General features: G+C 41.5%; 1 protein-coding gene across 1 annotated transcript; it reads left to right on the forward strand.

Moving 5' to 3' along the window:
• On the forward strand, window positions 1-9,051 carry tnfsf11 (TNF superfamily member 11). The gene is made up of 4 exons (XM_018704403.2): window positions 1-983; window positions 2,908-2,943; window positions 6,017-6,146; window positions 7,148-9,051. The coding sequence occupies exons 1-4, from the start codon at window positions 783-785 to the stop codon at window positions 7,585-7,587; spliced, it is 807 nt and encodes a 268-aa protein (XP_018559919.1). The 5' UTR covers window positions 1-782; the 3' UTR covers window positions 7,588-9,051.
• The last annotated feature ends 7,155 nt before the right edge of the window (window positions 9,052-16,206 follow it).

Below are 16,206 nucleotides of genomic sequence, written 5' to 3' on the forward strand. Positions count from 1 at the left end.
TCCTGTACACTAAGAGCTGATTTTTCACAGAGGCAAGAAACATCCTGTATGAGATATAAGATTATTCTAACAAGCACATTTATTTATTTATTATATTAGCATTTTAAAGTTGAACAGACATATGTATACAAACCAATATGCTTACATGCATAAAAAACAAACAAAAAAACAAGAAACTAAATACAAACTTTAAGCAGCATATTGAATGTATCTTAAAATATATCTGGAGGGGATCTTTGGGCAAAGTGCCTCATTAAGTTAAATATTAATACAATTGTAAAGTGTATTTTTTGTTTTGTTGAAAAATCTTTTTTACATTTGATTTGATGTGTGTGCTTGCAATATTTAGGTTTTTTGGGTTCCGTTTTAGTTAAATGATGACTAATGGGTTAAAATCGATTTTTTTTTCTCCCTCTCTCTCCCCAGCATGTTTTTCTCCTCTGCATCCCTGCTGTGCTGAACACTCAGCCTCTGTGCAGTGAGTGTGTCACCGGGGGTGTGGACGCGCAGAGGGGGTGGATTACGTGTTAATACGTTTCTGCAGCCATAAAGAGCCCGCTGTACCTGTCGTGTGCTCAGGTCGATCTGGTTGCCGGTATTGTTTCAGTCTTTTCCGTCGGTCTAGCTGAGTGCCGGAGGACCCTTCTGATTGGCTGCACGGGGAAAACGAGCTCTTTCAGCCCACCCACCGCTGATTATAGGGACTCTTGTCTCCTTTTCCTTCCTTGCAGTGAGTCTGGGACCTGGCCCCGGGGCTGAACAGCACACGGAGAGCGCGCATCATGGCAGCTACCCACAACGAGTACAGAGGCTACCTGCGGAACACCGTCGACATCGAGACAGGGCAGCACCGCTTCCATCCGGTTCAGAGCTCGGAGCCCACTTACCGGCCGCTCCTATTCGGGACCCTGGCTGTTATGGGATTGCTTCAGGTGGCTTCCAGCGTGGCGATCTTGTTACACCTGACAGGTTATCTGCAAGAGGTAGGCTCAAATGACACCGTGTGGTGTGGTTTGGTGTTTGATTCCCCGTGCGCAACGAGACACTTTGCAAAGTCACTGACTGTCGTCAGCGTGTATGTAGGTTTACTTAAGCTTTGGCCCTATGAGGAAATATTTACCTACAAATATTGTCAACAGCTCTCTTCGAGGCTACGAGCAAGTTAAGAGAGACCGACAAGATTTGCGCAACTTTATAATGTCATAAAATGCCAGATAAGTTTACCAGCTCTATATATAGTTGGCGGTGTGTGCTCTTAGAAGTAAAGTAGATGTAATCTACAGAGGTAAAACAAGGAGAAAAAAAGTCTGAACACAGAGCCAGTTCTGCAGTTTTGTGCGCCAAAGTTTCGTGCACTCTTGGCGTCTCTTTGAAGGCGCTGCGCCTCGGTGGCAGCCAGGCAGTTAAAACACTTCTTCCCTCGCTGTGAAAACACCCCGGCTGATAGGCCCAGATAGCATCTCAAGAACCCCTGATGAAATTTTCCACGGAGATTAGTTATTTCAGCTCGACTCAAAGCATCGTGAATTCGTTTTGACACGATAAAATCTCAGCGTCCCAGTGAAGGCTCCGCTGCAAACACAAATGTCAGTCTTGAGATGTCTTGTTTGTAAAATACAGATGTTTTCACTTGAGGCTCTCGGGCTGCAGTTTTTCATGCGCGTGTTTACATGCCATCGGGGGGGTTATATTTGTAATTTATATGTGTCATAAGTTGTAAACTTTTGAGCAGAAGCAGAGCTCTTCTCAAGGGGTTTTGGAGACAGAAAAGTCTGGCAAAGTTCAAGGAAGACTGGATGTTCTAACTTGTTGCTGGGCTGACTGTGCAAACTCAATTCAATCCTCAATCCTCTTTGCCGTCTCGCAGGCTGCTTATCTGTGATCTTGTAAAATAACATTATCATTCTGCCAGGATTGTTTTTATTCTTTACAGCGGTTTTGGAGTTAAATAATTGTCATGTTTCAACAAGCCGAGAGAACAGACCACATGTCCGCTCTGTCAGGATGCTTTAAGTTCACCTGGGGAGCATCACTCTCTCTCTCTTCTAAGTGTTTACATTTCTTTGCCTTGTCTTTGGCATCAACATATTGCAATGTGGTAGGTAGGAGTAACAGTTACAGAGAATCAGTGTTTAATTTCTCATATAACTGTGTGCACAAACACATGCATGTAGGATTTAGATGCTGATGACAAGGAATGTAGATCCAGATCTCTGGGAATAATTGAGGAGCTCCGTGAATACTCAGCACCTTCAGAGGCCCTCTGATTGGTCAGATTTAGAGCCGTGCTTTAGATTAACAGGCAGCCTGTTCTGAATTGGATGACAGCTGCATATGGTAGCACTTTTCAGCATGAGTCAGAGAAACCGAACCATCATCTGCCCTTAGCACCTGTAGAAGTTCCTGGCGATGAAGAGGAGAGCTGGGATCTGCACAGCGCCGTGCCTACATAGGAATGTGCTGAGCGTGGTGGGTTTAAAAAAACGCTGGTCGGATTTGAACTTGAGGGCTGAAGCGAGTTTTTACTGTTGTGTGTCTTTGTGCATCAAGCAGCGTGCACGCACAAAAACCTTGTGGCCAATTCTTTTAATGCAGATACATTAAATTAGAGACAACAGCCCTGCAAATGAGAACCAGTGCTCGGTCACCAAATCACTTTGACTTTCGCCTGCTGCGGTGGAATGCAGAGTGACATGTGGAAAATAACTTAACCTCCCACTCCCACACACACACATAAACATCCAAACTGAATTGCTGCTTCTCTTCCTGTAAGTTTTGTGAAATATTCCTCCCACCCACACCTGTTAGAGGAGCATTCTCGTAACAGATGCTAATTAGAGATGACATAACTATGGTATTTTTTGCACTGACCTCTCTAACCCAGGTTCTTACGTCTCTTGTCTCCAGGTAGATTTGTCCACAGCCCCACATCGGCCTATTGAGGTGAGTCTTACTCCTGGTTGACTGCAGTCATCAGCACAACACATCATCTGACTGAAGAACAGTCCACACAGATAAATACAGCACTATACACATGCCTGTGGTCTTGATCATTAATCATCAGAACTCACTGACGTTATTGCAATTTCTGGCTCCACAAACGTCTAGCAACATCTAGTAACATCTGTAGCCCTTGATTGATTTGACATGTCACTAAAGAGAAACTGTGGAGAAACACAGGGGTTACAGAGACAGAAGTAATGTGTCAGAGACCAAAGGTAATCTGCTTTAAGAAGACTCTGAGCCAAACCAGGTATTTCCTCCTGTTACTGTCAAAGGGGAGTATAGTGTGTGTGTAATAATGCAGTTATGTTTTTAAAAGAGTGGAGTTGAAGCAGCAGAAAATGAATAAGGTAATCATCTGCAATTTTTCACTGACACAAGTTCTGATTTTCCCATGGGTGTGTTTCCAGTGCATACCACGGCTTCTGTAAAGCAAGCACCAAACCCTAGGTGGTCACACAGGCTGGGAAGAGGTCAGACCACAGCAGGGAAAATACCTTTCTGCCGTCTGATAAAAGGTCAAATTGCTTGTCATTCAGGGTTTTTTTTTTTTACGAGTTTGATTAAAGGCATACTGACACTGCACACAGAAAGTAGTTTACTGCTTCAGCTATTAGTGAGTCACTCATTGGCGTCAGCGGTTGCAGAGTGTTTTTTCGATGATCAGCTGTAGCATGAGGGAGTTGTAAAATAGGAATTCTTAATTGTTGAAGTCATTTTTTTTTCTAATCCCCTTTTGGAAGTCATCGCCTGTTTTTTGGCACAGGTTCTCTATAGCAAAAGAAAAAACCATCCAGGAAGTAAAATAACACAGAATAAAGGAACTGCTTTGCTTCACCAGTGTTTGGTTTCTCATAATACTTTAATTTCCTTTGAAATTATGTATTTGTGTTTGCCCTTGGCATCACTGGCGGAGTACTCACACAAACCACCCAGCCTGTCTTGGACTGAGGAGCTCATTGTGTTGTTATCCCTCGACTATTTCCCACGGAGTGCAGGGAGACATGCTGGGAGCTTTATGAGGTGTCAGGGTGACAGGTCCACTTGGCCCACAACGTGTTATTTTAGGGTCAGTTCTGAGACCGCCGGTGCTCTCTGCAGACAGTTTGCTAGGGAGCAGGCCTCAATGGACAGCTGTCAGCTCTGCAGTTCAGCTTTGCAGTGCAGTTCTTTGATGTGAGACAGGATGTGCAGGCCTGGCCTGCACCGGGCTGGGGCTGTGGTCAGTGCGATCATGGGGAGTGGTGAGAACACAGGACAATGAATCACGGCTCATGATCTGAATGTTTACAGCCTGTGGAGGTCTGTGTGAACTGTGTAAGGAGAGCTGACTGATGCAGCATGAAACACAAAGAGACAATCTGCTTTGGTGGCCAAGCTTTGAGTGAGAGGACTTTTGTTCTAGGGTAGCATCTCAGAAACCACTCATCAACATAATAGAGATGCTGAATGATGTGTGTGGTGCATAGTTAAAGGGCCGAGCTGAAGCCTGCATGCACTGTGGTATTACAGGACCAAGCATGTGCAATCAAGTCAGCCGTAGCTGGATATACAGTGTATTTCAAGGCAGACATTTCTCTGTCATGTAGCAGCTCCGTCTGGTGCAGAGTGGTTGTCACCATGTCACACTTTAATTCTAGATCACACTGTAGATCAGGAAGCTGCCAAGCTGCTGCTACTTTGTTTAAATAATCTCTTCTCTCTGGTTAAAGAGGTATGACATGGTCTCACCACAAATCAAGATAGATCCCACATTGTAGGGCCAATTGGGAGCACGTTCACAATTACTTTGTAGCCTTGGCAAGACGTTGTTTACCCCTGTCTCATTTCAAGACGCTGCGTTATAAACATGTTTGTGCGGCAAATTGTTTTTGGAGGACAGACAGTGCTAATCTTAGTTTGAGAGCTGTGCAAATTTGTCTGGATCTGGGCTGTGAATAAATACTTCAGGGTAATATTAACACAGAACAGGTGCAGTGTTGGGACTGGCTCTGTAGTCGAGTTTATTTGGAGTGTCTAGCAGTGTTTGTGCTCGGAGGCGCTGTGTGTGGTTTTTAAGTTGGTATGTTTAAAAACTGTGTCCATTCCAACACTTTCCATTTCGCTCTTTCTTTTTTTAGGTGTTGGTTCAGAGTTAGGTTGAGATGATAGTGATGCCAGGATACATGAGATTATTGGATCAGAAGAAAATCAAAAAACAAGTTCACCATCAGCATATGATAAACTTTTTCATGACATTTGTTTGATATTTGTAATTTGCTGTATTTATTTGTATCTGCCGGGATCATTTGTGTGAGTGTAAGACAGTCGGTAGAGGCAAAGGCAGGGGCAGAAAACAAAACAGTTATGCCTCATACTTTAATCTGCTGCCAGATGTGTAAGAGAGTTGGCAGCTCTGATGCAGTAACTGTTTACTTGCTTGGAAACCATGTTTTCCTTGAGAGTATATGCTCTGTCTTGCCTGACAGCCCAGCTCAGACTGCGGATGGCGGCATCATCGGCCCTGAATAGAATCCACACTCAGAGCTGAATTCAGTCCAGACACTATTTGTGCCAAATCCATGAGAAACACAATCCAGCTGAAAGGTTACACTCACTAGGAGGCCTCCCTGTCACAGCCTCCGGCCCCAACTACAAACCACGGCTGTAATGGGAAGTTAGCACACTCGCCAAAGAGGATGGATAATACACATAGACATGCAGTTCATGTACAATCATCCACTCAGTCTGCAGATACACACACAATTCAATACAAGCAGACAGTTATTCAAAGAGACAGCAGAACAAAGCTGTGGTAAAAGATGTCAAAATATAAAATATTGTTGCTTTAAGAAAAAGTGGGGGTTAATTGTTGATGTCTCTTTGCTGTTGTGGGTATAAGTTTCAAATGGGGCAGCTTTTCATAGTAGGATAACACACATGTGTGCAAACACACACACACAAGATACAAGAGGATCTCTGACCTTTCATCTGTCATTCAGTTTGTTAAAGGAGCTTCTCCTGTTTTCTGCAGGAGGTGCAAACAGAGCCCGTGCTGAATGCACTGAGGGACACAAGGAAACGAGGAGGACGGTGCAAAACTCAAAGAGATATCCTGCCATCTGCTCATCTACCAATCAAAAGGCATCAGGAGTACTCCAAGAGTGAGTCCAATTGAATTTATGTCCTTTTATTATTCCACTACAAACACTTATCTGTCCACAAAGAAGCCTCACAAATTCAGTGTTAGCCTTGTAACTTAAGTGTTTGCTGAGTGGAGTTTTATGCGTCACTACATTGCTCCACACAAACTAGTTCCTATACAGAGATTAGTCGTTTCTAAATATTTACCCCCATTAACTGCCAGGTGTAACTGCTGCATAACAAAGTGAACTCCTGGACAAAGCTAACAGAGCTAATGTTAGCTTGCAAAGATATTTAGAGTGAAGAGTAAAGGAGGTAATATGGAATATAGTCAACATATCTGCTGTTTAATAATAATGTAAACATGGAAGATTTAAAACTACATTTCTCAAAAATAACACAATATACTTCAAATTACAAAAAGTTAACCAGGAGGAGTTCAACTAAACAGCAAAATAATGTCAACTAGGTTAGTATAATCTGATAGTCCACACTCTAAACTTCTAAACTGCATGAATCTCTGGAAAAGGAGCATATTTCTGTATGCAAATATAAATAAAACAAGGTCATACCAACTCCTGGGGGAAATATCTTCAGCTGCTAAATGCTCCATCAGTTACTATCTGTGTCCGTCTTCTTCCGTTTGCTGCTGAGTGAGTAGAGCTTTTTCTCAGAAAACTGCTGCCTGCTGCTGCAGAAGACAACATAATGAGAGCAGTGAGAGTGAACCACAACAGTAAAGTTGTGGCCTGGACAGATAAACAATGAGCTGAAACTCAATATAAAGATCTAAAGCTGAGGGGAGCTGCAGATTAAGCTGCTGATTCTCTTCAGATTCATTACAGTCACCATGGTCCTTTCATATTGTCACTTTCTCCATTTTTAGTATAAACATATCAGTTACAGCTCTACTAAGTCTTTACATTCCTACACATTCCTCATGTTTTAATGGTGTAACCTGGTTTAGTTAATCATGAATGTAAACTTTGAGTACTTTTATGTTGCTCTTGTTCCCATGCAGAGGGTGAGGAGAGGGCCATCACCATTGACTGGGAGGAGACACATGGATACCACCACAGAATGGACTACCAGAAGGGCAAACTGCTGGTGATGGAGTCGGGTTTCTACTATGTTTACGCCAAGACCTGCTTCCGCTACTACAATTATCCACCAGAGGACAGCAGTCAGGCCAGGAGCCCGCAGGTGGATGTTAGCAACACCCAGCTCATCCAGTATGTCTACCACGAGAGCATCAAACAGAACGGCAAAGCTTTATTGCTGATGAAGACGGGCAGCACCATGCGCTGGAACGACACAAGCTATAACATGTACTGTGCCCAGCAGGGCCGAGGAGTCCAGCTGGAAGAGGGAGATGCCTTGTATGTCAACGTGTCCAATGCTTGGATGTTGGACCTGCATGGAGAAGGGACGTATTTTGGGGCCGTAAAGTTGGGTAACTGAAATTTAAACACATGGGGAGCGGACATGCTACTGAACATTTGATATGCCAAAGAACCACTGTTAGTGATTTACAATGTTGGTTTGTCAAAAGTGTGTTTTTGTTTTTTTGTACATGTGTTATTGTTTTTTATTCTTCACCAAATAGCCTTGGAGTCCTTTATGAGAAAAAGTCATTGAAAAGGAAGTCACCTTTTAAAAACCTGCCAACCCACCCCCCAAACAAAGAGACACATAACTCTCAACTTCATCCAAAATAGCACTGGACTTTTTTTTTTTCCCCCTACTTTTTTACAGTACTGCGGTTTGTGTTGAGAAATTTCAATACATTTCAGTTGAGATTACAACATGTGTTTGTGCACTAATTAAACAAACCACAAGGGAGCAACTAAGGAAGTTAGTTTGTTGGCAAGAAGTGCAGTGAGAAAAGATTTATCAATGTTTATTGTTGTAAAAAATGTCCAAAAAGAACACTGTAGCTGATGGAGCATCTGCTTGTACTTAGCGGATTATCACAGGATAAAAATAACAAGACTTCCAGGCCTGTCTCTGACCCATGGCAGTGAATGCACAAATGTTTTCCTGGAAGGTTTTGTAAGTGTGAACAAGGCAGGCAATGAGGCATCCTCACAGTAAGTAACTCAACTGTATAATTTGAAATAAGCAGTTAGATGGTGATTTATGACAGCCTTAAAACCTCTAAAGCACCCTTGAAACATAATGCCATGAAAGATTCACTTTGACTCTGACATTGATTTTTGGTTTTTTTTAAGCAACAAAATCACTTGTGTGTGTGTGTGCTCCAAAAACTCATTTGTTATCCAGTTTTCTGTCTCTAATGAAATCTAATGAGTGGCCTGCTTTATTGAAGGCAATTACACGACAATGTCATTTGAAACTAAGGAGGAAATGACATCTGTTTATGTTTATGACAATCAACAAGCAATGCAGATAGCTGGACTGTCTGATCATAAGTGACATGAATAGACTCTTGTCTGCTTTAACTAGAGGAACCAAATTGAGTTTGGTTCATCTTTAACTTAAATTCTGTTTTTCATTTGACTCTTCAGTGAGGTAAATGGGAATATGCACTAAATATTTATTTATTAGCTACAGAAGTACAGAGACAGGTCATTGTTAAAGTGTCCTTTCAGCTGTAAAAATCATTTATATTTTATGTCTGTATGACATTCATTACGCAGCACTTAGAGGAAATAGTAGACACGCTTTTTCTTATTAAAACACAGGGGCTTCATTTTAAATTCCATATTTATGTATCTTGATTTTGACAATTCTGTGTGCACTTGCCTAGCCAAAAGCAATATGGATATATTGTTTCTCCTACAAGATTGTAGCATACCTGTAAGATCTTCATCTGATTTCATTTGATAGATTTTTTTCCATTCAGTGTTCTTTTTATTTATGTTTGTGTATGTTTTTAATAAAAAAAGTACTTTTGTAACAGTGTTTCATGTGTATTGACGTTATCCAATTCAGGGTAGTGCTGTTGTTTGCAGTGAAGAGGATTTCAATTCGCAGGATTAAATCGCAGTCCCCTCGCACTGTAACCTGATGAAGAGGCCACCCTGACTGTAATATTATTGTGATGTGCAATTTGATAATCTCCACAATCTTTGGAAAATTCAACACCATTGTGGCCAAAGGGTGAAGTCACGCTGTTCCTTTATCCTGCTGCAACCCCGGTCGGAGTGAGCGGCCCACCAGCTCATTACAGAGATAGGTTGTATAGAGAAACCGCCCACTGCTGCAGCGCCGCTAACTCACAGCAGACATTTGGACCACAGCACAGAGCGACCTGCAGAATAAACAAGAAACAGACTGCATGGGATGGGAATAATGATCAGAATTTCATTACTTCACTCTTATGTGTGTGAGCTGTGCTGATCATTGTGGCGATGGGTCTCCCATGAAGCCCCACGGCGTGTGCGAGAGAGAAACTTGTTTTAATGTTGGACCCTGAGCCAAACAATTCCTCTATTGTCTCTTCTTGGGCGTTCACCAGCATATGGCCAGAGAATGGCTGAGGTTCACACGTTGTTGCTGTATGCTGGGACCTCACACGTCTTCCAGCTCATTGTTCAAACGTTACTGAGAGTTTGAAATAAAATCTGAGGTCTGAGGAGAAATACTTGGCTGAGGTGCATAAGGAGCTGATTAGTTTTCAAGTTTGACATGGTTTTCGTTCCATATTTTGTGTGTAGTGTACAGCACTGACTGATCTGACTGCAAAGACGTAATATTTAGTTAGGCTTAATGAAATGTCTCTGAATAGAATAATACATTTTTAAGGAAAGGATGTTTTTGGAGAACTATTTTATGCAAATCGCAAACAATACTTGCACAGAGTTTTGCAACAACAAAACAATTCAGCTGTGGTGTCCATAGGGCTACACTGTTTCAGATTTAAACAGCCGAAGCCATAAGTGTAAACAGTGGACTTCCGTAGTGTGGCACCCTTTTGAAGTGACTTGATTTCTCAATTCTTGGCACTGGACAGAAACCATTAAAATGTGTTGTGTCAGTAAACACTATGGAAAGCTTGGCATCCATTGGAACCCCCCCTCTCCCTGAACATGTACACACACACACATATTCACACACAACACGTACACTCACATGCAGACAAAGAAGTTTCACTTGCTTGCTGCAATCAGTGGTTCATAAAATAGGCCCATTTGGCAGAAGTGGAGAACGTACCGGCTTATTTTATTACCCACATTATGTAAAAACACAAGGGGCTATGGCAATGAAAAGCAATGGCCCAATCCATATCAAAGCAGGTATGGACTTAACTCACACTACAGGACGTAAAATGGATTGCTGACTTGTATTTTCACTCCTGACTACAGGTCTTCAGATATTCCATGATGATCTGTTGCAGACGAGCTCCAGTGGAAAGTATGTGAGACTTTATTCATGTCTTCTATGGTTTTATGATGCTGCATCTCCATCAGACATTATTTCAGAGTCCTCTCCCTGTGGCTGGGCGAAGAGGTGGAGCTGTTGATTCAGAAAAACAAAGTCATGTGTTGGAAAATATATCAGGGTGTTTTCCCCCAATAAGAAGCACCAATATAGATGTTAATGGCATTAAGCTAACTATGGGTGCTTAGCTTTATGAGACTTTGTGGTTTGGAGGAAATGGAGCTCTGAGAAGTCAGTTTCACTGAGTAGCTGCAGGGCTTTGTTATGAGTCGTCCGGTTGCTTAGCGTTTTGCACGGTTACACACATTTAAATATCCACATACTTACACACTCGCACTATCAATTTATAAAGTTGTGCCCACGCACATAAAAAAAAACACACATACAGGCACACACTCCTCTGCTGAGTAAGCACGGCCAGCTATTTTCACAAGCTGAGCCCTCGCCCTTTGTCTTCACCCCAATATAGCTCAGATGTTTCTGGTCTTTGATGTCTGACGTTTTTACCACTTGGCTAATGCTAACATTAGTGTTATTAAAACAATAACAGAGTGAGATTTACAGGCTATGCTGCAGACGCATGGGCGTGAGATAGCAGGAGGGTTATTACTGTAACCAGGCTGTCATCTGCATGGCTGTCGGCAAAGTGTGCATGTGCCAGACTGTCTACGTCTGTGTGTAGGTCGTCAGCCACTCTAGGGTATTAAAGGACACACCCATTAGCAAATTACTTATTAATAACTCATCTAAAGGGCTTGATGGGTAATTTGGTTCAAAGACACATACTTCAACAAGTTCAAATCCACCTTTCTCTCATCTTTTCTTTCGCAGTCAAATACCAAATAGCACAAATGTACTGTCTTAATAATAAGGTTCAACACTTTTAATTTCATAGTGACCCCTCTGACCCTGTGCTTGTCCCCTCTGACCTGGCTTCAGCACCATGGATAGCACATTCAGATCTGAAACGTTCTTACAGTTTCAGTGGTATGGTATTCTGCACAAATATTTATAATTATAACTTTTAAATTAATATTATTGTTATCATTATCATGATCAGACAGAAAACAGAGACGTGATCTGCTCTAAACTGCAGTCATTAAAGATCTTAAGCAACTCTCTCACATTTAACGGCATTTTACATCAAAAAATATTTGTTAAAAAGCCCCAGTGCAGATACTTAAGTGGCCTTGTGGTGAGTTTGGTTCATCATCCTTCCAAAATGTAATTTCAAAATCTTTCTTTGATTTCATATCCGCCTTGAACCTTGTTACATGTTCATTCGAGAGGAGAGATGCTTTCTAATATAACCAGTAATGGCTTGGGAAAGTTAGATTATTTCTGCTTACAATTAAGCGCTGACTATTCTCAACCATTCCAACAATACCCTGTAGTGTGCTTACATTTTTGTTGGGCTGTTGTGGACAGGAACAAGTATGTTACCACAGCTGAGGTGCCCCTGAGCAAGGAACTTAACCTCCAGCTGCTCCAGTGGCCAACAGATCAGACTGTGGTTATACTGGGCATCTTCCAGTTGTGAATATTTGTAACTGTGCCTTTGTCTGTTTGTGGCTGTTAGGAAGTGTCTCCATATGAGCCACCATTATCAGCTAACATTTATCAACCCAAAGCACAGAAAAAGTCATATTATTACACTGCTTGTCATAAACAAACTCGTCATGATGTTAAGAAATACCCAGTAGTCAGTTGCTCTACTGTTGGCATGCTAGACAAACCAGTGAGACAGCTGAGTCTCATAAGCATTGAGCCAGCAGCTGGCCATCAGTGCTGAAACCAAAGGAAAAACTTCTTAATCTGAGCTCTGATTTCAGGACGATTTGGGAATATCTGAGGGACATTCAGACTGTAAAACCCATATATTTATTAATAAAAGCAACACTTTAAACACAGTGTACCAATATGTAATGACTGTAACAAGATGTTGCTAAATTTCAGTCAACTTAGCTCATTAATTATACTAATCATACTAAGCCAGTGGTCATCAAATATTTTTGGAAGCCTAAAAAATTCAACTTTACTGCCAAGTATGGACAGCAGTACCAAAACTATGAGTTAAAAGCAACTAAAAGCTCTGAATCTGTGTTTATTCTCAGTGAGTTCAGCACTACAAATGATCAAATGATTTCATATTACATGGAGTGACTGGAGTTAGTGTTAATGTAAAAGAAACAGTTAATGGAGATTTTATTGTCAGGTTAGTAAGTTATTCCTCCACAACGCCCAAAGATAGATTGATCAACAGTAGGGATGTGCACGAATAATCGATTAGTCAAAATGGTAAGCATAGTCGACACCTTCTTTTAAATGAATCAACTATTTTTTATTTGACTAACTTTTATTTGGTTGGGGGTGGGAGGAGATTTATGTTTTACTTCATAGAGACGCGGAACTAATGTTTATGGTTCTGTTTCTGCCCAAGTGTGCATCTTCCCTCTGTGTGGTCCAATCAAAACACTGGAACAGACATCGGCAATAAGAAGAAGCGAAGTGGGTTGGTAAACGAGATGTCGCTAACGTTAGCTCAGGTGGCTGCTAGATACTGGATTCCTTCAGAGATCATTGTTCTGGAAGTTTTTACTGGGAGCCGAATTATCTACAGAGGTCTCATTAACAAATGGACCAGGTAATTAAAATCGATAGAAACTCTGAATAAAGCAGTTTCAAATTTTAAAAAAAAGTGACGCAGACACAGGACGTTGAGAGGGGCTGTTTGCAGACTGGCTGATGACAAAAATCCTTCATCTGGTTTAAGGATTATAGTTACATTATAATTACATTATAAAGTGACGGTAACGTGACCTGAAACATTCAGAAAGTAGTCTGCTGGAAATGTTTTAATGTCCGGCCATCGGGCTGACAGCCTGCGCTAGTGAAAAACACTGTTGATTTGTTTTACCTAAACACGTGACAGCAAACGACAGGAACAAATAACTGCTTTGGTGACTTAAATGATTTCAGACGATAGGTTTCCTCTTAGTGTTTTCACAGGAGTGGAGCTGTCAAAGGCTCATGGAACCTGAATACACCGTGCCTTCACAGAAGATCATTACCGGCCAGATTGAGAAAATGTACAATGACGGAGCTACAGCTCTAAAAAAAAGAACTTGATGGAAGCCAACAAAAGTAGCGATAAGAACCGCTGCATGGCCAGCTCTCACATCAGAGTTTTATGTCACTGTCACCTGCTGTTACATGGACGGTGACCGGAACATTTCTGGTTCTGTGCTCCAGACTCACAGCATCAGATGAGACACACTAATGAGAACATCGCCTCTATTCTGAGGTGCGTTGTTGATGAGTTGGGAGGTTGGGAGTTAAAGTTAGTGCATCTGTACACTATACTGCAAAAAACATGACATGACAACATTTTATTTTGGTTTGGGTGGAGGGCAAGTCTTAATGGTGGCGTCACAACTAATCGACTTAAACTGGCTTGATTAATCGACTTCAAAAAGTAATCAAAATGCCCATCCCTAATCAATAGATATGACTCACATTTAAACCTTTGTATGATGTGACTGAAAGCTGATCAAACGCAATGCAAAGTGACAACAAAGAGATGCAAAACAACCACAAAGACATACATATGGACCATAAACAGATGTGAAACAACTGCAAAGTCACGCAAAATGAACAAAAAGAGACAACAAAACAACCTCAAAGTGTTGCAAAATCACAAGGAGGAACAAAACAACCAGAAAGAGATGCAAAATGACTACAAAAAGATTCAAGACTATTAATAATTATTGATAAAACCCAATCTCCATTCAAATTCAAAGTTAATAACCCCCAGCACCGCTCCGCCCCGAAACCACTGATTCTCCCTTTCTTCCCTTCCATTATGGGGATCAATAAAGGTTTGTTTATTACAGTGTTTTCCTTTAATTTTGATCGTATGCCTACAAATTCCCTGCAGTGTTTAGGGTTCTGATGACTGGCTAGCCCACAGATTTCATCATGAGATTTCAAATTACACCCAGAGGAAGACAGGACGTTAATAAAGTTAAAAACAGGAAAGACTGTGGTTGAACTTAGGCTACACAGACAATACAGACATAGACAGACACGCACACACAGATGCATGCATCTATGCAACCACACTCAAGTATGTGCGAGATACACACACATACACATGCACATTCAGAGGGGATCCCCATCTGAGTGATGCAGCAGCAATCCTCAGTGTAATCCCTGGATAAAATGTCTCTGATGGATCAGGTAGCTTCCATTAAGATGTGGTGACACCTGAATAGAGTCATAAGTAACACGGACTAAGACACTAATCCTCCTGAGGACACCTGCAACTCAGAGCCCTCGATCTCATCAACTGAACTGGTTACTGGTGTTAACACACTATGAAAATGGGATAGAGCTATTCTTTAGACACTCTTAAAATGAAGTAAATTTTTAAAATTTCAATGTATTCTTTGTCTGTCAGTCAGTCAGTCTGGTCTGTAATGCAGTGACGGCAAGGAGATGACTCAGACAAAGGGGTTGTGCCAGGACAATGTCAACATATGAGACCTAAATCAGCAGAGGCTCCCAGACTTCCCAAACCACCAGCAACAACAAGTAACACACCCAGAATTGAGACTAGCTGGAATGTCATTCATATGGTCCTGATTTTATCCCTCTCTCCCTTCCTCTCATATTTTTTCCGTCCCATGTTGAGGGGATGGATTGGCTTTTTGGTTGTTTGGATGGTTCACTTGTTGACCCAATGATCTGTTGAATGACTGGTCCTCAGTTGCTGGTTGGTCAGTGTGACCCTCTGACAGGTCACTGTTTGTTGTTGTTGTATACTTGTGGGTTGTAGTGCTGCAGCTGTTGAATATTTTCACATTATACTAATATATCATGAATAGGATTAAATATGATACATATTAAATACTTAACATGATTTTGTAGTTGTTTTCTGACTCTGTGGTCATTTTGCATGTCTGTGGTTGGTTCGGTCTCTTTGTAGCTGAAGTCTGTGGTTGTCTTGTGCCACTTATGTGATTTTATGTAACTTTTGATCGACTTTTTAACAAGGAATTTTTACAGTCACTTTATACAGAGGTTCTGATCACCTCCTTACTCTGGTTAGGGCGGCACCAGGGATGTCCCATGCCCAAGCTCCTGCAATAAACAGATGGGTAAAAGAAGTTTTTGGTTCAATGATGAAACAGCACCTCTTAATTCAGAATAAAGAATTTTTGATACTGGAAATGCTTGACTTCCTCGAGTAATTGTTGAAGCCCTATTGGCTGGCTCATCAGTATCTCAGTCAGTTGTTTGATTGGTCGGCTGGTAATAGGCTTATTAGCTCACTGGCTGACTTGTCAGCTCATCGACTGATCCTCTGTTTGTGACTGGTTTGCTGATTGTTTGATTGCCCAATGGGTTGTGGTGAAACATGGCTGTCCCCCAGTTGGCTGTTTGTGTAGATTCTAAATATTATAATCTTGGCAATCCTGGCATTGTGTAACAAATTATGGAGACAATATAATTATTGGTCATAATGTAGTTTCAGTAGTTACATGCTTCATGCTCTCTTTAGGATTGTATTTAAAAGAATGAACAGTTGCTTGGGGCCAAACAATGAAAGAAAGGGTAATCTTCTATCTCAGTCTACAACGAGGAGCAAAACAAGTGACTGCAGTTGGAAGACTG

This window comes from Lates calcarifer, linkage group LG1 (assembly GCF_001640805.2).
Source record: "Lates calcarifer isolate ASB-BC8 linkage group LG1, TLL_Latcal_v3, whole genome shotgun sequence".
NCBI lineage: Eukaryota > Metazoa > Chordata > Actinopteri > Centropomidae > Lates > Lates calcarifer.

Excerpts from the sequence above, each read along its gene's own strand:
- tnfsf11 (XM_018704403.2), top strand. The coding sequence starts at position 783 with ATGGCAGCTACCCACAACGAGTACAGAGGCTACCTGCGGAACACCGTC. Across the intron at positions 2,944-6,016 it reads CCCCACATCGGCCTATTGAG|GAGGTGCAAACAGAGCCCGT; the intron begins GTGAGTCTTACT and ends TGTTTTCTGCAG. Across the intron at positions 6,147-7,147 it reads GCATCAGGAGTACTCCAAGA|AGGGTGAGGAGAGGGCCATC; the intron begins GTGAGTCCAATT and ends GTTCCCATGCAG.